This window comes from Eublepharis macularius, chromosome 5 (assembly GCF_028583425.1).
Source record: "Eublepharis macularius isolate TG4126 chromosome 5, MPM_Emac_v1.0, whole genome shotgun sequence".
Classification (NCBI taxonomy): Eukaryota; Metazoa; Chordata; class Lepidosauria; order Squamata; family Eublepharidae; genus Eublepharis; species Eublepharis macularius.
Genome location: NC_072794.1, coordinates 97,443,887 through 97,463,526, shown reverse-complemented (window position 1 = coordinate 97,463,526; position 19,640 = coordinate 97,443,887). Strand labels below are relative to the sequence as shown.

The 19,640-nt window shown below is 43.7% G+C and overlaps 1 protein-coding gene across 2 annotated transcripts in view; it reads right to left on the bottom strand.

Moving 5' to 3' along the window:
- The window catches only part of PTCH2 (patched 2), a 68,530-nt gene extending 54,200 nt beyond the window's left edge, over positions 1-14,330 (bottom strand). Inside the window, exons 1-2 of one of the 2 annotated variants that reach the window (XM_054981266.1) lie at positions 13,817-14,330; positions 12,515-12,707 (exon numbers count right to left, since the gene is read on the bottom strand). In XM_054981266.1, the coding sequence (XP_054837241.1) occupies positions 12,515-12,707; positions 13,817-13,957 (334 nt within the window). In that variant the 5' untranslated portion in view covers positions 13,958-14,330. Of the gene's footprint in view, positions 1-12,514; positions 12,708-13,452; positions 13,535-13,816 lie in introns of those variants that run through there. The other variant, XM_054981267.1, reaches the window with a different exon arrangement.
- Positions 14,331-19,640: the final 5,310 nt, after the last annotated feature.

The window sequence follows — 19,640 nt, the reverse complement described above, 5'->3', positions numbered from 1 at the left end:
ACATATTTCCATAAAATGATCATGAAAAACAATAACTCTATATAACAAGGACCAAAAGAGATAACATGTTTAGTATGGTAGTAAACAAAAAAAAAGTTGTTAAGTAATAGACTGAAGAATAAGAAGTACATTATTATTAGATGCTATATATTGTATTGGATTTTTTCTTTATAACTGATATTAACATTATTAAGGTTGTTAATTAAAGACAACTTATTTGTTGTCTGAAACAAGCAACAGTTAAATTATTTTTTATAAGAACAAAATGTCCTTGTTTTTTTGTTTTCCTTACAATTGGAAAAGGTTACATAGGACTTTTGTTGATTTAGCGACATAATGACTAACTTAGTGAGCTCCATGTTTATAGTGTTACAGGAGAATAAAAAGACTAGGGGGTTTATCCTATACTGCCAAAATTGCAATTTATTCCTTGATGCAGGAAGATTATCCCCCCATGTATACATACTGCAGAAGCTTTCTCTGAAAACATTAGAAATAGCCTGGTTTGAAGTTGAAGTCTGAGCTAAACTAGGCTAAATTGGAAATAAGCCAGGTAGAAAATGAGGCCTCACTATGGCCATGTATATATTTATTTAATCCATGACTATTGTCATCTGAAACAAATTCATAATGTAGCTACAATGGAAAGCAAGGGGACAGCTGTTTTCCTATCCATGTGAGGATCTGATTCCTTGACATGCTCAAGGCAATTAAAAAAGGAGGATGGTGCAGTGGAGGGTAATATGCCCTCATATACTCGTGCACGCACACGTGCGCGCATACACACATATTTACACACTCCCTTGTGGCAGTGGCAGCCGCAGCTGAATCTGATTTCGTGCAATGTCCTCAACACAGTGCTGCACGCACATGCCGTGGGCCACCTTCAAAGTGTTGAGGGGCGGATTAGCTGGATTAGGGAGGCTGTGAAAGGAGCCATGCTGCTTGGGAGGAAGTCTCGCTGGGGGCATGCTAAAAGAGCCATTTTTACCTGTCCCGGCTGCTCTGAAAGGCCTGCCAGCCGCTAGCTAGCCTATGGCTGTCAAAACACGTCTAACCAGAATCCTGTTCACCACAGGAAAAAAACTAGTTCCATCAAGGAGGAAGGGAACCCAGGCACCCCACTAAACTGACACCCTGGGGCTAAACATTGCTAAAGGCCTGGATAGAGGGAGATGTGCAGCACTGTGTCCCATGGTGCTTGTTCTCTAACAAACCTAGTTTGACAAAGACAGAGACGCCAGGCTGCTTTCTAAATAAACAAGTCAGGGTGGGGGGAGGCTGGCTAGGGAAGCTGGCTTTAAGGAAAGCACTGAAAGCCCCGTTTGAGGCCTAGTCCCCATTCCTCAGGTCTGGCCTGGCCTGGCCTTTTGTTTATCCCAGACCTAAATTAATGTCTTTATTTACCAGAAATCCAAAGGGCTCAGATTCCCAGTGCAGAGGGGGCGGGTAGGGAGAGGAACAGTGCGAAGGAGCCTTGGCCAAAGACGAGGGGAGAGCCCGACCCCCGAAAAAGAGGGCTAAAAGAGATTCAGTTGGGAGCCATTCACCACTAAGACTCCTGTCAGCATTGACATAAATTTCCACTGGTGTTGGCATTTACGCATTTGGCATTTCCATATGTATAGAGTTGCCTGGACTAATTATGCTAATCATCCCCTCTGTTGGCCGCTGTGAAAAATGCCCACATTAAGCACTCCACTGCGTGCTAATGTGACTTAATGTGCGGTTGAAACATACATTCATCCTCCTCTGAATGGCGAAATTTTTCCACATTGCTGCCTTCATTCAGGCAAGAAATGAATTTTTTGAACTCAGACCACTTTTCCAAGCCAGGGGGGATAGACCAGAGAATAACACTCTCTCCTTCTCTCTCTCTCTCTCTCTCTCTCTCTCTCTCTCTCTCCATTTTCTGTCTCCTACTCAAGCACTTGCCAACAAAATACAAAATAAAATAAAATCTCTAAGACAAGGCCAGGCACTCTTCACTTATCATTTTAAAATGAAATCTCAATATGCACAACCAAATTAGAGAGCTGGAGAGTCTCCATCTTTATTTAGAAGCATCCTTCCTCCCTCTTTTCTCTTGTTCACCCCCCCCCCCACAACAAAAGGAGCTCTTTCCTCCCCCAACCCTTCGATTCTTTGAGAAACTGAAACAGCCTGAGTGGCAACTCTAGCAAGTTTGAGCTAGTATGAGAAAAGAAAGATCCTTTCAAAGCCTGCCATGGTCACAGTAGAAGATGCCTCTTAGAGCAAATGTCAAAGCAGAGGCAGAAAACAAAGCAGATTTAGAGGATAATAGGCAAAGCTCTCTCTCTCTCTCTCTCTCTCTCTCTCTCTCTCTCTCTCTCTCTCTCTCTCTCTCTCTCTCTCTGTATGCTTTAAAGGATCCAGACACTGAGGGATATCCTAGTGGGAACTCAAATACATTAAAAATTTTGACAGGTTAGAACACTTTTGCATAGGTGTCATTAACTACTGGCAGCAGTATTCACATGAGCAATCACCACAGAAATTAGAATCTATGTTGTATATGAAAATATTGTAATGACTCTTCCATCACACACCACTGATAACAGTTGTGCAACCTACTAGATTTAATTACCAGCAGCCTTACCTATCTAGTTCCATAGCAGTGGAGTAAAAAAAAATGTCTTGGTTATTAACAAAGAGAACAAACAAGAGAAAAATACCATTAATGCATCCTTTTTCATTTTTTAAATTTGTATGTGTCCTGAATTAAAATCTCTTGTCTCTTTACTCCCTGTGCCCCAAGTTCTATGCTCATGCCTGTCAACAGCCAATCCAGTGAAAGGAGAGGGGACAGGAAAATTGAATAATGAGGCAAACTGGTTATAGAAGAATCCTGGAAATGGGTTATCTAAGCATTATGGGACATTATTTCCCAAAATGCCCACAACAGGAAGCTGATCTCCAACCTGATGGAACTCTCTGTCTCGTGAGATCAGGGCCTGGCAGGATTTACTATCTTTCCACTGGGCCTGCAAGACAGAGATGTTCCGCCAGGCATATGGTTGAAGCTAGGCTAGGCTTCCACCGGCCTGAACAGAAGTGAAGATCTGACCCCTCCCTACCATCTGGCTTTTTAAATTAGCGCATGTTAACTGCTGCCATCTAGCTAGTATACTGTCTTGTACGATATGTGCTGTTTTTGAAATTTTGGAAGTTTTAAAAATGTTTTATTGGCCGTTTTCACACTTCTTACCAGCTGCAGAACATTGCGCAGAGCTCCTGGGACAACAGCGTCTTCCTGGTGCGATTTTGCGTGAGAACCGGAGTTATAGCGGGAAATCGTGCCAGGAAGACACTGTCATTATGGGAGCTTTGCACGATGTTCCATGGCTGGTAAGAAGTGTGAAAACAGCCATTGTTTTTATGATGTATAAATTATGATGTGTCTTAACCTGATGTAATCTGCCCTGAGCCCGCTTGCGGGGAGGGTGGAATAAAAGTCTACGGTAAATAAATAAATAAAATAATTTACAACAGCACATGGGAGAATCATCATTTCCACAAAATAATGGATAACACCATGTGTTATTAGCTAAATCTGTATTATCAAAAAACATACCTGCAGATATTTCTACCAGATGAAGAAACAACTAACCAGTTACTTTCTTGAATTCAATGAGAAATGATCTGAAGGATTTTGGATCCTTCAGGGAAAAGGAAAAATGCTGGCGCATACTCACAAAATGATGACACTGAACTGGTGTGTCCTGGTAACAGCGTAATGCATTTTTTAATGCAGGGAATCTGATAGGCCTTCATACCCTGCCTCCATGAATTGCCTCATTTTGCCTATGGCAGTTTGATGATCCACATTCTTCCTTTGCAGAAAAACATTATGGTATCACTTTTTTTGCCCATGAAAGTTGGGGACCTGCAAGGCTTTTTAAAAATCAATTGGAATCCCCCCACCCCCTGAGCCAAATCTCCCCCTTCTGAACACTATAACTTATATGAACTTGAGCAGGCCAATTTCCCCATCTGCCTCTGTTTTGCTTTTATTTGTTCACCCTTTAACTGATGCTCAATTACTGTACAAAGTATTCAATGTTCCTACAAAATGCAGTCCTTATCAGGTTGGGGGGGGGGCTCCTTTTTCATTTAGAGTTATTTTTCAGCATACCTGGGAGTCCCCCAAGTATGCAAAAATAACTCCCTTGTCTGTGGGTGACCCTCTCAGCCACCAAGTTTGCTATTAGGAAGAATGATATTTCAGCCTTCATGCAGCTTATGCAAGATCATAAACTATCCCCATAGTCACCCTAATTCCTCTCCATGCTGTTGCCAGCTTGCTTATCCTAAAGGAATGCAGATGCTGAGCACTATGGGAAACATATTTCAGTCCTGTCCATTTCACCCATGTCCCTCATTGCTCTCTTCTTTTCCAGAGCCTCCCTTTCCCCTTATCAGCACCAAGACCACGTCTACACTTTCTGCTAGCCACAAGGCCACCCACCTCTATTGCTGGCCACCCAAGAATTTTATACATATACTTACACACACACACACTGGAGCCCCTTGGCCTCTGCATTCAGCAGCCTTAAGGGCTTGTTTATTTGCTCTTATGAGCGAGGTATGTAGACTCCACATCCACAGTTTATTTATTGGAGAGGAAGGGGGTTTCAGAGTAGAAAAGCCTCATTGAACAGCTGCTGGGCCTTTAAGCATTCCTCACACGGCCTGCCTTTACGGAGTTCATCTCCAATCTCACACAACCTGATGTCTGACCCAATTCAAAGATGGTTTTACCCATCCATGTGCAGAGACACCAGGCTAAATTTGTGAACATAATGGGCATCAGCATTCACTAGGGATTGAAAAATACTGCCAATCTCTGTGCCAACACTGTCTGTACAGCCCTGCTAACATTTCAAGTGGGCAGTTTATTATTCACTTCATTTATACCCCATCTTTCTCACTAATTGGAAGCCAAGGCAGCTTACATCATTCTCCTTGCCTCCATTTTATCCTCACAACCTTGTGGTAGAATCATTTAACATCAGATATAATGAAGAAGTGTTTTATAAGTCAATGGTGGATGCAACCTAGGATTGAGCTGAGATCTCAACCTGAGGCCAAGTCTCCCATTCCCATTGAGCCCAATGTCAGATTTGTATAAAGGAGGACTGATGTGGTTACAGATGGAGTCCTCTCCACCATTAACTACCTGAAGACATAAATTACATTTAGATGCACTACTTTTTCAAGCCACTCATACACCCACCAAGTTACTTTCTCCCACATAAAGTCTTGATTGTTCGGCCCATTTTCACACGACCATGTGCCCAGAAGATTGCGAAATTCACGGTATAAAAGCGTCTTCCTAGTGCGATTTCCTGGCATGATCCCGTTTAATGGCCATCTTTCTGACATCATTGGGCCATTAATGAGGATCGTGCTGGGAGATCTTGCTAGGAAGACACTTCATGCTGTGAGTTTGTGCGATCTCCCAGGGTGTGTGTGAAAATGGCCTTCCTCTCTCTCCAAGTTGAGACAGATTTGGGACCTCTGTTCTTCTCCTTGCTATAACACAGAACTGCACTCACAACACTCTCCAAGCAAAAAGCTTGGAGAGCTAGTTGGAAGAGTATCCCTTATCCCTTGTCCCACCTGCACAGTGCATGATTCTGTTCAAGAAAAAAGCCCAGGAAGCGTACCAATTTCACCCCTTGCAGCAAGAGGACATCTTTTAAACCTATATTCTGAAAACAAGCCACTTTATCTATCCCAGCTTATTCAAGATATAGAAACATGCTCAAGGTCAGGAGAACATTGGCTGCTGCCTGCCAACTTAGAAGAGCCACTGGGCTAGCAACCAAATTAGCTGGACAGCAAGTTCTGGTTTTTGCCACACTCCCAGGGCACTCAATGCCTCTCCAAATCTGTTAGCTCCTTGAGGGCCTCTGCCTCAGAAATTATCCACCAAAATCATTTTTTTCCAATCCATGAATGCTCCCGTATGAGAGGACAAAAATTCTCCACAATTTCTTACAATCTCCTACACTCTCAGGAATTTAGAGATAAAAGTATTTCCTCTGGTGCGATGGCCATCAGTAGCACAGACCTTTAAAAAGCCCCTGCAGCCTCACAGCTACACTAAAATGTCCTGGTTAAAGATTAAACCTGCTTTCCTTTGAGGTCACCTATAACCTATAAATCAGCCATGACCTTTTACCTCCCAGATACTGGTTTTCTTTCAAGTCCCAAACTTTAGGATTAAATCCCACCAAGCAGTCTACCCTGGTCACAACAATGTCAACAAGCAAGTGCCCTTAGAGAGGCCTACCTGCATGTACCTAGGACCAATTCATGTTGACATTGACACTTAGCATTTTTCTCTGCCCTGCAAGAAAGATCCATGTCAACATCAGAGAATGTATCTCTCTCACAAAAGTGACTGATCTCTGAGTGCTTCCCACTCATAACTCCTGAAGGCAAGTCTTAACAGAACAACTTTTCAGATCTTTTATAATCAAAGGTAGATTCCCTTATGGCTAAACTCAAAGAACATTAGTTGAAATCTGGAGTCCAGCTGGGACCTAACCAGGCCATAAAATAATCTAACAATTAGTATCAAGAGTGGGCCCAAAATGGTTGGTGACTCCTGCCTTAAATCGAGTTCTCTTGCGGGGAAAGCGGACTACAAATTGAATAAATAATTAAATAAATAAATATACAGTAGCTGAGGAGACAAACCTATTTCTGGATCGGTTCATTTCACATTGCAGGTCAGGACTCACAGGCCTGACTGTTCCTCCATGCAAAAACAAAAATCCTGCACACAGCATTAGAATGTGAGGGAAAAGGCTTTCCTATAACCCCTTCCCCTGATGTCCGTATGGTTTCTTTTTTAAATAGACAAGTATTCAGTCTTGAGAGATCTCAGCTGCAGTAAAAAGTGATGCAGCCCAAATAGAGGTTGACCATCTTTGAACTGCTGTTTGCAAGCTCAAGAGGAGAAAATAATGCCCTGCTTCACAAATATTTGGGGAGGGGGGGCAGTATGGGAGACAAGGGTGCCTTTGGAACTTCCCAGACGATCAGGTATTAGATGAAAACATGGAAACGATATGTGTTCCAGTGAAAAAAGATGAACCACTAATTTGCAAAAACACCTATAGGTTCAAGAATTGAGGGCTATCCTCCTTACTAGGAATTATAATGAATTATTGTAGTATTAAGCAAAGTAGACTGAGCAACTTTGAAATTACTTCTGGAGACCCATCCATTAATCCATACAAGGTATATATTAGTTGTGTTTTTAAAAATATTAGCTGTTAGGGCTACACAGCTGTGAATATACCATTTAAAATGCTACTGCACAAGATAGTGATGGGAGATGGGAGCTCATATATTTTACTTCAAAGTATTCGCAAATGTCAGCATTCTCATTTTAACTCAACATTTTCAGTCTTAAGATGTCAATTCTAATTATGACTGACTAAAGTTTGTGGGACAAATCTTTCAGAGTTGAGCACAATATCCTGGATGGTGAGTATGGGACTGCCTCTCTCCCTATGTTTCTCCACAACAGCTTTGCTCATCTGAACAGGGTCTTCTGCATGTGCTACCCTGCACATGGGCAAAATCAACAGCAGCCCGTACATGGGCTTTCTCTGTGGTGGCCCTGGCATTCTCTGTGGTGGCCCCTAACCTGTGGAACAGTCTGCCTGAGGAGGTCAGGAGAGTCCCCACTCTCCTAACTTTCCGCAAACAAGGCAAAAGCAAATTATTCAAAAAGGCTATTGTATTGTAGGGAAGGGCTCCCAGATGCTTCGCTAATAAGTTAAGGATCATAGACTTTACAACTATACTGCCTAACATTCTACCTGTTGTCTTAAATATGTGCTCCTATGAGCTACTTGAGCTACATGTGGTCTAATGTCAGCCCTAGAATTGCTTATGTTCTGTTTCAGCATTTCTTCAACTCTGTATTGGATTCTTTGTAAAATTGTGTTTATTTACCCTATGGCATGGTTTATGGAAATGTCCTGGAAATTGACTATACTAATCTCCCACTGTGTAATCCACCTTGAGTCTCAGTGAGAAAAGCCGACTATAAATGACATAAATATAATAATAATAAAATATTCTGAAGTTTTTTAGTGCAGATGAAACACAACCAGTCTCTCAAAAGTAGGCATTCTTTTTAACTGAGGAAGAGAAATATATGCCCGAAATGTGACTGAAGAGCTCGGCTGTTTGTCTTTAAGAAACCATCAAAGTCAGCTGTTCTGATGAACCTGGGATGCCATTCTGCCAGAGCATCAGTACCTACAGCAGCTCTTGTTCTTCTTCTCTCCACCTGAACTATAGTGTGAAGCCTGACAACATCCTTGATAGAATCTAGATCCATAGGAAAAGTCTACCAATAAGATGAGATGAGCCCCACCCCCCATCTGCCAGAACTGGGGCACAAGTGGTACACAACTTTTTAACTACATAGAAATGATTTGTTCTTCTGGAACAGCTCAAAGAAAGCTTTTATCAGTATACCTTTGAAAACTGGCTACAGAAGCCTATTTTATTTAACATGAATTTCTCTGATTTAACTTGATCAAGTGTAGGCCCTTCAAAGTGTTCAGTTCTGAAATAGGAAAGTGTATTTTGGAGGAGTAAACAGTGCCTCTGGAGTGTGGGGAGTGGGGAAAGGGAGGGGGTCATAGTAAAAAAAGTCAACAAGTCTGAAGTCATGGGAAGAGAGGAACTCACCTATAAGCGACAACACTGCAGACAGAATGGGCTAGAGGAAGGAGTTTTAAGGGAAAGAACACTGTGCACTATCATTATTTGGATGCTCAGATGAAAATTTCCTCTGCATTAAGAGAATCAGATGGGCTCTTCATCCCACTGTATACAAGAACAGGGTGCTTCACCCTGCACTGTCCCCTGCTTGTCGCCATAGCAGTATATGTACAGTTAGCCTCTTATTTTGGGTGGATGTCTTAGACACAGAAGGTATATTTATTTCCAGGAATGTTTCCCATGCAGATGAGTGAGTACCTCAGTGCTTATCTAGGAGTGTGAGAAACTGCCATAGATGTCTGTCCACAGAATGGTATGGGAATGTGAAGCTCCAAACAGCACTGACAGGAACTGGCGACAAGCAAGTGGCAGCTGTTCCTTCTATCTGTGTAGCTTGTTTGCATTTCCCTCATCTAAGCCAGTGGGAGGCACCCTTGGAAGGAAAGAATTCTCGGCTGTTGAATACTAAAGGAATCTTACTCCAGTGCTATGTTTGTAGGACCATGTTTAAATCAAGTAGCAAAGGACAGTGCATGGCATGAGCAAAGTCATGGAGCAACACCCATCATTCACCATATAAAATGGCTAGACCTATGGATGAGTCACAGATATATTCAACTGGTTTGTGACCTGCACATAATCAACGAAGGAGGCAACACAGCACAGGGGCAAAAGAATTTGCTTTGAGGAGCTTCTGATCTAGAAGTTAAAATCTTGACAGCAAGCAGTTTCTGAACTAGCTGACCATGAGGATTGAAAGGGGATACAGAACAATTTTACAATAGCATTCTCAGAGCATGGAGAGTTTTCCAACTATAGAAGCCTGCATCACAGCAAACAAGCAACTACGGCAGCATTTGAGTTAATACAAAGTGGAGGAAAGTAGTCATGTCCACACAGGAAGAACTACAACTGCGATCTCCCCCGCCCCCAATTTCCACATAGAGACCAGTTCTTCCCATTTAGCTTTCCCACCAAGCATACACCAAGCAATTGAAAGAGTGCATTGCAAATCCAGTAAAGTACAAAAGATGAACTAGTACATAACTGTTCACACTGTTTACTGTAATATATAAAAATAACGTAACATAATATTTCTGCTTGAAATTAACGTCTCTTGAAATGTAGCGAAACAAGCCACACAAAGAGGTATCCTCTTTGGTACAATATACTCCTAGATCCTGACTTCCTTCAGCCTTGTGTCTCCCTCAAGCTGGCTTCGAATAGTCAGCAGAGAACAGTCTTTTCTTCTTCTTTTTTTAAGGCAGAGCAAGTGTTAGCATCAAAAGCAATAAATAAGTACAAGCCCAACCGTGCAGGTTCTCAGGGGATGTTCTTGATTTGAATTAAGATGGGTTGGATACAAAAAGGGGATTTCCCTTCTTTAAATGTTAAACAGCTGCAGGTTTTGATGGATCTTCTTTTTTTGCTACAAGCCTCTCTGTAGGGCAGAGGCAAGGAGAAAGGGCGGTGGGGGGGGGGGATGAAGGCTAAGGTTGAAGCATTTTTCCTTTCCAGTTTCCCTTGAGTGTGAAACAGGTGGGTAAACTTTACTGGCATTCATGTGAGTGTAGGTTTTATTTAAAAGGGAGTGGGAGGGTGGAAGAGTAAAGTTGCTTCCATTGTTGAACAAAATCCAAGAGTAGTTTAGGACCACACATGGAGTTGGGCCTGTGCAGGGGGAGGAGGTGTGGAACGCCAAAGATTGCTGACAGTCATCACAGAGAAACATCTGCTCTTGGAAAGCTCCCAGGCTGCTTGCAAAAAAATGAAATAAAATAAAAATCCCAGGGTGTGAAAACTCAGCACAGCAACCTGGTGTCAGGGAAAAAGGAGGAGGCTGCAATAACAGGAGATGGAGTGAACTCTGCGCTATGGACCGACAGTAGTACAGAGGAGAAGAAAAGGAGCATGTTGAACTTATTAATAACAAAGGCATCATTTTTATCAAATGTTTCCAGTAGGAAATTAGGATTTGCTCCTCGGTGACCCTTTTTTGCTTTTGGCTGTTTGTATTCAACCCACTTCCATTCTCAGCTGGCAGGCGTATGTGACCGAAGCCAAGCTTCATCTGACAGTTCTGTCATAGACAGCAATTATCCTCTCCTTCAGCACCACCCTCAGAAAGGTAATTTAAGATTTTAATATCAATAATGCAATGCACCAAGCAGGGCCCGGTGGCAAGAAAAACCATCTCCTCCAAGATGGAGAAAAGAATTTAATTACATTTGTCTGTGTGGAGGCATGTATTTGCACTGATAGAGATCTGGATTGCACACATTCACATGGCATGCACAGGCACACACATGCAGAGCAGCACAGAAAGAATTTAAATATATATACACTCACACACATATACTCTTGGGGGACACATCCAACGCAGAAATTAAGCAGAGTGATAAATTAAATCATGAATTGTGGTCAGGTATTCCCCAGCTTTTGTTGCCTTTAAATAAAAGTTTTTCACAAACTGAGCTAAAGCATTACTAAACTGTCCTGAGGTCAAAAAAGAAGACAGGAGTCCCTTGCTTGACCTAGAAAAGAAATCTGTCAAAAGGATCTCTTTCTCACTGGGAAAAGATCTGAAGGTACATGATGTATTGTGGAGGTTACACATATCTGGCTCTATAATTGCCTGGATAGGAGACCATCTAGAAACCATAGGTAAGCCAAGCAGAGGAACAGTAGAGTGGTAGTGCAACAAATTAAGACATTGAAATCTATGCATCTGCTTCCCGGAAATGAGAACTTTTACCTATCACTTTTTCTGTTGTCATGGCTGTGACTTTATGGAAGCTTCCAAGAACAAAATTGTCAGACAGACCCAAACTATAATTCTTGGCAATTCAGTGAAAAAGAACGAGACAATATCAGATTCTCCCATGTATTCCCTGACATCTCACAAGTCTACATGAAAACACACAGCATAAAGAGAGTGCCATATTACATTTACAAATGTGTTCTTAGTAATGATACTTTGCATATTGCATAGGATGAGAGCTTCCCCAAAAATTATGATACAGGCCTCTGGAATCCTGAGACTGGTTAAACACTTCTCTGAAGGAGGTCCTGTCCACTTAAAAGCCTAACCCAAAGGTAGACAAATGTTCTCACCCACCTTTGTCTGACTATTCTTTAAAATATAACAATAATGAAGCATCCTGTTTTCATTCTATCTTTGCAACTGGCTTTGGAGATCTTACAGCACATTTCACAGCCACATTTTCAATCTGTTCTCTTGTGCTAGAAACGGTGCCTTAATTACGTGTGTATGTATGTTATGTGCCATCAAGGTGCTTACAACTTATGGCAACACTATGAATTAACAACCTCTAAAATGTCCTATCATTAATGCCTTAATTACAGGGAAACCTAAAATGGGGAGACTCATGATTTTACTGTAAGTCTTGAGAGTTCCCCATATTAAAACCATTTTTAAAAGTTATATAATGAAAGTAGATCTGTTGCTTGATATCTGCTCCTACCCACCCACCCCCCAAAAGAGAACAAGGTGTCAAAACCAAGACTGCAAATGCTATGTGCAAATCTGGATTTATACACATGTGAAACTTAGATGTGGGACCCATTGCCAACTTCTCCATTTAAAAGGCCCATCCAGGCTGAGAAGGAAATTCATTTGCCTTCCACGGTGCTGGACAACTCCTCCACCATCCCCAACATGCCTCAGGCATTACGCAGTCTGCCCAGCAGTCACACCACCTCAGAAGAGGCTTACCTTCCACCCAGAGCTGTTCAATATCCGTCTCGATGAAGGCTACTCGGAGCCCTACAGCCAGTGCCCCGAAGACCAGCAGCCCCACAAAGAGTACTTTGCCACAGTGATGCTGGATCCAGCAGCCCAGTGTAAACAGCAAGGCTTGGAACTGGGCCCTCAGCCACAGCGGGGCTTTCTGGCCCACAGCCTTACCCTGAGAAGAAAACAGAGAGTGAGAGCCAAGCCACTATTGCTACAAGGAATAGCAACATCCTGCCCCAGGGTAGCTCCCACTGGGATTCAGGTAGACCTCAAGACTAGAGGAAAGCAAGAACCCACTCAAAGATATGGGCATGGCTGTGTCTGAACCCAGGTTGCTTCTCTATGTTGAAACCTTGTGGAGGCCAGTGACCATCTGCCTTTCTCGTCCATAGAGAACTAGTGACCAAGTGACATCTCACAACATGTGAATCTCTGCTCCTACAATGTATGTTTAACGCATGATCCACTTCACGTTCAAGGGTGAAAGCTCATGCCGGAAGAAATGTCCCAGGTATTAAAGTGCCACAATGCTAGCATGAGCTCAAAGCAGGGGCCTTATTCTTTCCTCTCCAGTTAAGTTCAATTTCTCATCTCCAGTAACTTTCCAGACCCAGAGGCTCACTCTGTAAAAGGCTTCAGAATTCTCTCAGGCACAACCAAAGGTGTAAAGTTGCCATGTATGCTCTACCTGCCTCTTTTCTCAGGTGTGTACTTTGGCCCAGTCAAGCTTTCGCCTCTTCTATCAGGGTTCTCTTCACCCCCACCCCCCACTCTCCTTTTCTTCCCATGTTCTTTTCTGCTACCCACTCACTGACTGTATTAGTCTCCTCTTTTCTTGTTCCTCTACAAACAGTTTCGCAAACATTTACCCTCATTCCACCCACCCCCAAGCCCTTCTACGTTGCTCCTAAACCCACCGCATCCTCTTGCAGCTCCGATGCCCGGCCGGCCTCTCTCAAGCGCCCCATTTACACGCAGTCCTTCCTGGACGGCTCCATCGCGTCTCTCCTTTCAATAAACAAACTCCTGGGACCACGGAGCGGGCTCCCTTTGGAGCACGCATGCGACATCCTACCCCTCCTTTCCTCCCCCCCCCCACCAGAAGCCATGGGATCCCGACCTTCGGCTCTCTCTCGCCCCACGCGCGAGCCCCGAGGAGCGGCTTCTGCCTTCGGCTCCTTTGTGGCGGCTGCCCTGCGCGCCTCTTCCCGTGGGATGCGATCGCCCCAACTTCTCCCTCTCCCCCACCCGTGGGAAAGCGCCTTCTTTCCATTCTCTTACCTTGGATATCTGTTTGAGGGCAAAGGCAGCGTGGCAGTAGCTGGGTCTCCGGAGCAGATCCGAGTTGGCAGCAGCCGCGTAAGGCGGCGGGAGTTCTCCAAAGATGCCCCCAGCCCCAGGAGCCGGCCGATCCGAAGCCATGCTCCGAGGTCGAACGAGGACGGTTCTGGGGGAAGGCAAAGGGGTGCAGGCACGGTAATCCAGGGAGGAGAGGCTCCGGGACAGAAGGTTCAGGCTGGCTGCTGCGGGGATCCCATGGGAACATTATGGGGGCGAATCCAGGGCCATCCAAGCGCGCCCCATGCGCCCTCGGCGCCTCCCAGCGTGGCCCCTTAGACGAGCGGCAGGAGACGGGGATCGAACGTTCACACAACCCCTGCGACGAGAGGCGCCCGGGTGCCCGGCAGTGCAGTGCGCCTCGGATCCCGTCCCACCAACATTTGGAACAAACAATCTCCTTCGAGATCCTGAAGAGAGAAGCGGGGGGAGGAAGGTTTGGTTTGATGGGAAAGTGCCCCGGTTCCCATTGGCCGAGGAAGAGGCAAATTACTCCGCAAACATCTCCTATTATTAGCTGCTAAGCAACAGCTCACCAAAGTGGAGAGAGAAGAGACCACCCAGGCAGCGCCTCCCCCGCCTCCCTCTTCCCCGCCTCAAATCAACGAGGGCAGAGGGAGGGAGGGAGGAGAGGCTTGCCTTCAACACAGGAATTCTGCTCCACAGATTTTCAAATGCTGCCCGCTGCCCCCTCTCAACCTCCCCCCCCCAACCCAAACCAGCTCTTTTATTTATTATTACAAACTGACGTCGCTATGCATCAGGACAGCTGCAAACTTTGCGGGCAGGGGGAGTGGACTCTGCAAAGGATTTAGGGAAGAAAAGAGTGGATCTTGTGGCTTTTAGGAAGTGTGTCTGTGTGTGGGGGGGGGGGCGGTATTGACCACTTTCATGAAGAAGCCACTAGGTACAAAAAGTAGGAGAACTCAGGCTGGCACCCCTGGCACCACCAGGCACCTTGCTTTTATAGCTTATGATACTTTTTTTGAGCTGACAAGGCTGGACTTTTTAAATGTCTTTCTTGCCCACCCCAGAGCTTGCAGAACACTTATAAAAGAAAAAGTATCTTTAAACATGTGCAGACTGCCTTTGTCTTCCACTGAGAAACATCACATATTCCCTACATACCCAATGGAGACAAGGAATGGCATGAGCCTGATTTCCAGACAAAGCTGAGCCCTAGCACCTCTCATTTAGGAACTGAGCTGTATGATGCAGGTATGTGCAGTCCATGCACAACTGACTTATAGCAACTCCAGTAAGGGGCTTCCAAGGCAAGTGAGGAGCGGAGGTGGTTTGCCATTGCCTCCCTCTGCAGTGTCTTCCTTGGGGGTCTCTCATCCAAGCTCCATCCTGAGATTCCTAGAGCTGTTAAAATGGGCTATAGCATACCACTCCCTCCTCCAAGCCATATTATATGACACACAAGCCATTTTCACACTTCTTACCAGCTGCGAAACATTGTGCAAAGCTCCCATGACAACAGTGTCTTCCTGGTGCGATTTCCCATCATAACTCCGGTTCTTGCACGAAATCGTGTCGGAAAGATGCTGTCATCCCAGAAGCTTTGCACGATGTTCTGTGGCCGGTAAGAAGAGTGAAAACAGCCATACTCTTGAATTCATGTATTGTAGGGGAACACCTAAGCAGAGTTATACGCTTCTAAGTTCATTGAAGTAAATGAGTTTAGAAAGATGTAACTTGGTTTAGGATTGCACTGGTGGCTCCAGACAGCAAATACACACCCACGTTTAAAATGATACTTGAATCTGGATGCATACAGGTGCGTTCCCCCCCCTTTCTAAAACAAATCACTTACTCTCCTAAAAATGGAAACAATTAATTATTACAGATAAAGCTACATTTTTAATATGAGCTGGACCCCATAATATAGTAGGCCCTAGAACCTATATTCTATGGCATTTCTCAATATTAAAAGGAACAGCTTCTGACCATGTTCAGAGTAATCCCATCTCTAAGGTATTAGGGAGAATATCTTGCAGGTTAGGGGAAAGGATAGGATATTTGTCAGTGTGGTATCCAAGCAAGTTTGAGACTTCACATTTTTCATTTGAGAAATTAATTGGCCAACTGCCCCTCAAACAGACCCACAAGACAACTAGGCAACACATAGCATGCTGCAAAATCACTGCCTTGCTTTCTACCACTGATAAACAAAGTGCATGCTTGTGGCTAAGGACCAAAAGTTGTACTGCTTCCTACCTAATACCCAGAGTTTAATATAAATCTTTTAATTTTTAAAAATATCCTGGCAAGACACACTCTCCCCACAAAAAGTATAACAGTGCAAGTTTATACTTCTCTCCTCAAGCCACAGACCCATTTTAAACAACAAAGATTAGTGGACTAAAACATGGGTGCACTCCCTGTTAGGACAATGATCCCTGTCTCATACAGGTAAACGTGGCTTGCTCAAGGCAGGGGAACTTGGTCCAGAAATTCAGCAAAGGTGCCATCTAAGCTCAGAAAGCAGAAAGGGGAGTCTGAATGTGACACATAATGATTCAGCCATCCTGTCCTCTCTTTGGACTGCAGCCAGGCAACGTTCATCCCATACCTTTGTTCCAATGAGCAGGTAACAAATTCTTCAAGAGCTTCTCAGGCAGCTATTGTATTTGTCTTTTCAGTGGGAATGGGAAGAAGAGGAGCTGACAGGCAGCTTAGATTCCAGTTGCAAAGCATGGGCTGGTAGAAATAGACCTACCAAGGGGAGAGCCTTGTCTGGATACATTCCAAATGAAAATCCTGGGTTGTTTGACCTGGTGATGAGTTTGGAGAACCTGAATAAACAAAACAAGGTGATACTATTCATTGATTAGGAGGAAGGAGCTCTGGTCTTTAGGGCAGAATTGTAAAAATGCTCTTATTCTCACATTAGGAAAAGAACATGTGGCCTCTCTTGTGAATATTTGGGAATGGGTGTCTTAGTAGACAGCTTGGGTGGTAAGGGGAAAGAAACCAATACTTACAGAAGACTGTGTGCTGGTATATGCTAGAGTTCAATCATGTGCATTACAGTGTATGTGTAACACTGTATTGGCTGTGTGCTTGTGCCTGCCAAGGTGCTGAGAGATGTGCTCTGTGTACATTGTGGCTTTTGGAGACGTGCATTTGGGACTTGACACTGGCACAGTTGCAATGCTGGAACATTGCATTTTATGAATTCTGAAGCAACTGACTAGGAGATAGAAAAGATTTCAAAGCAAATAGAGTTTTTTTTTTCAAAACCCACTTGAAGCCTTGGGTGGGTGGTCTTCCAAGACCTGAGCCAGCATTAACTGTCTTCATATTTCAAGCCAAATAGGTTGTCTCCTTCCAGATCTTCAGCATGACCTTGCTTCCCTGGGAAGCTTGCCTGACAAAAATGACTGCCTCTCTTAACTGTCCTCTTTGGATGGAGTACATTCTGATGAACTTCCTCTACTTGACGCATGGAAGAGGGACACCCTTTGGCAGCTCTTACAAGTGACCGTTGTCTTCATTCAAGGTACTACACAACAAATACTGGGGTTCCTTATAAAGGTTCCTTTTGCACTGTGAAGGAGTAGGCATATAGGTTCTAATACGACACAGCCTCCTCTCTCTGGGCACACTCTTCTCCACCAAGTTCATACTATGAACTGTCAAAAATATTGTAAGGATAACAATAGGGCTTTAAAGTCTCTCAACAACCTTTGTCTCCATTAACAAAATATTGTTTCCAACCTTTCTTCTGAAACAAGATGCTGACACATCCAAGGCAGGCAGAGTGATGGGAATAAGCTCTTTGTATAATACCCCATACATTCTCTTTCTGTATGAAACACCAGCTGCAATGATGACTCTCCTCCCCACCCCCAACTCTATGTTGAAATGCAACTTCTTTGCAACCACCAGCTTAGGCTTGGCTCAGGGAACAATGTCAGTGAGGGTTCCTGGCTTTACCCTCTAGGAGCAATTCATCTATCATTTACAAGCTGCCTGCCTATTTGGTATGACCATTTAACACCAAGGCCTCAGGGCTTCTTCCAAGCAGGCCTAAAAAGGCACCCTTCCTTTTCTTCTCCAACATCTACACCTTTCAAAACACATACCATCCACAGGAGACAATGGGCCCCTGGGGCTGATTTTCTCACAGAAACACAACAATCACCAATTTTACTTTGTCCTGTAACCAATCCTGCCCAACTCACCATCTTTTACAGGGACAACAGCTGCTGCTACTGCAGGTGAAAATGTCCGATATTACATTAAACATTTGCAGGATAGTTTGTCTACAAGAAGGAGCTCAGCTCTGAAAGGAGAAGTATGATACTTGTTTCTAAATTTGGCAACGCATACCTATAGCTTCATGGGCAATATTATTTTTCCTTTTTGACATGACTTTGCCATGTGCAGTTTTAGGAATATTCATCTGGAAATGAAACTGGCAAATATATCTCTGTTACGTTGCAAAGGGGCAGAGTACTAAGACTTTTCCCCTTTACAGACAGACTCCTAGCTTGAAATGGGATTCTCAAGTTGAGGCTGTCCCCATTCATCTTTGGTAATCTCCATTACCTCAATCTTCTTTAGTGTTTGCTGGGCATTTTCATGGCCCATCTAAGTCCATATCAATGGATGTCTTCTATAACATAATATATTATATTATATATATATATATATATATATATATATAGTGGATTTACTGATTAACATATTAATATATATATATATATATATATGTTAAACAGTAAATCTACTAGTAGTAGCATAGTAGCTAATATTAGCATTTGAAATATGTCAGACCTACAGCAGTTTGTCTATAATAACTGCAGCTGCTTCATGGTTCCACTTCCTCAGGTGGTCAATAAGGGCTTCAGACATTGAAAAAAGGAGCGAGAACCCCCCTAGTGGACTGTGTAGAATTAACTGCAGCTGTGTAACCCCCCCCCCCCCCCGCACACACACTTTTGCATAAATTACTGGGTGAGCACTAGGAGCAGATCTCCTTTAACTGAAAGAGAGAATAGCTTTCCCATTCAGCTAATGAAAGTTGTCTGAAACTGAGTTGTGAATCAGAAGGAATGACCTGAAAACTGAGAAATGCAGAGATTTCAGATGAAGCCTCTGGAGTCTGGCTTTATGATCAACTCTTGTTAGAATGGGATGCATTCAGAGTTTTAAGACTGTGGCTAGAAAGACACTAGGAGTTATCCAAAAGCAGCACAGTACTGTAATACAATCTGTTAGGACCAACGAAAGCAATACAAAATAGTGAGCAAGCTTTCAAATTCCCCCAACTAGATAAGTGCACAGTATTACATCTGGGCCACAAAAATGTGAAGCACAAATACAGGATGGGGGATACACTTCTGGGTAGTAGTGTATGCCAAAGAGATCTTGGAGAAAGAGTGGACTGTAAACTAAATATGAGCAGCAAAAAAGGCAAACTCAGTCTTGGGTTGTATCAAAAGGGCCATGGCATCAAAATCGCAGGAGGTCATAGTCCCTCTCTATACTGCCTTGGTCAGACCACACAGTTCTGGAAGCCTCACTTCAAAAAGGATGTGAACAAAATTGAGAGGGTGCAGAGGAGAGCGACGAGGATGATCAGGGGTCTGGAGACTGAGCCCAAGAGGAAAAGCTGAGGGCCTTGGGAATGTTTAGTTTGGAGAAGAGGTGATTGAGAGGGAACATGATTGCTCTCTTTAAATATTTGAAAGGATGTCATTTGGAGGAGGGCAAGGAGCTGTTCCAGTTGGCAGCAGAGGATAGGACTCAAAGC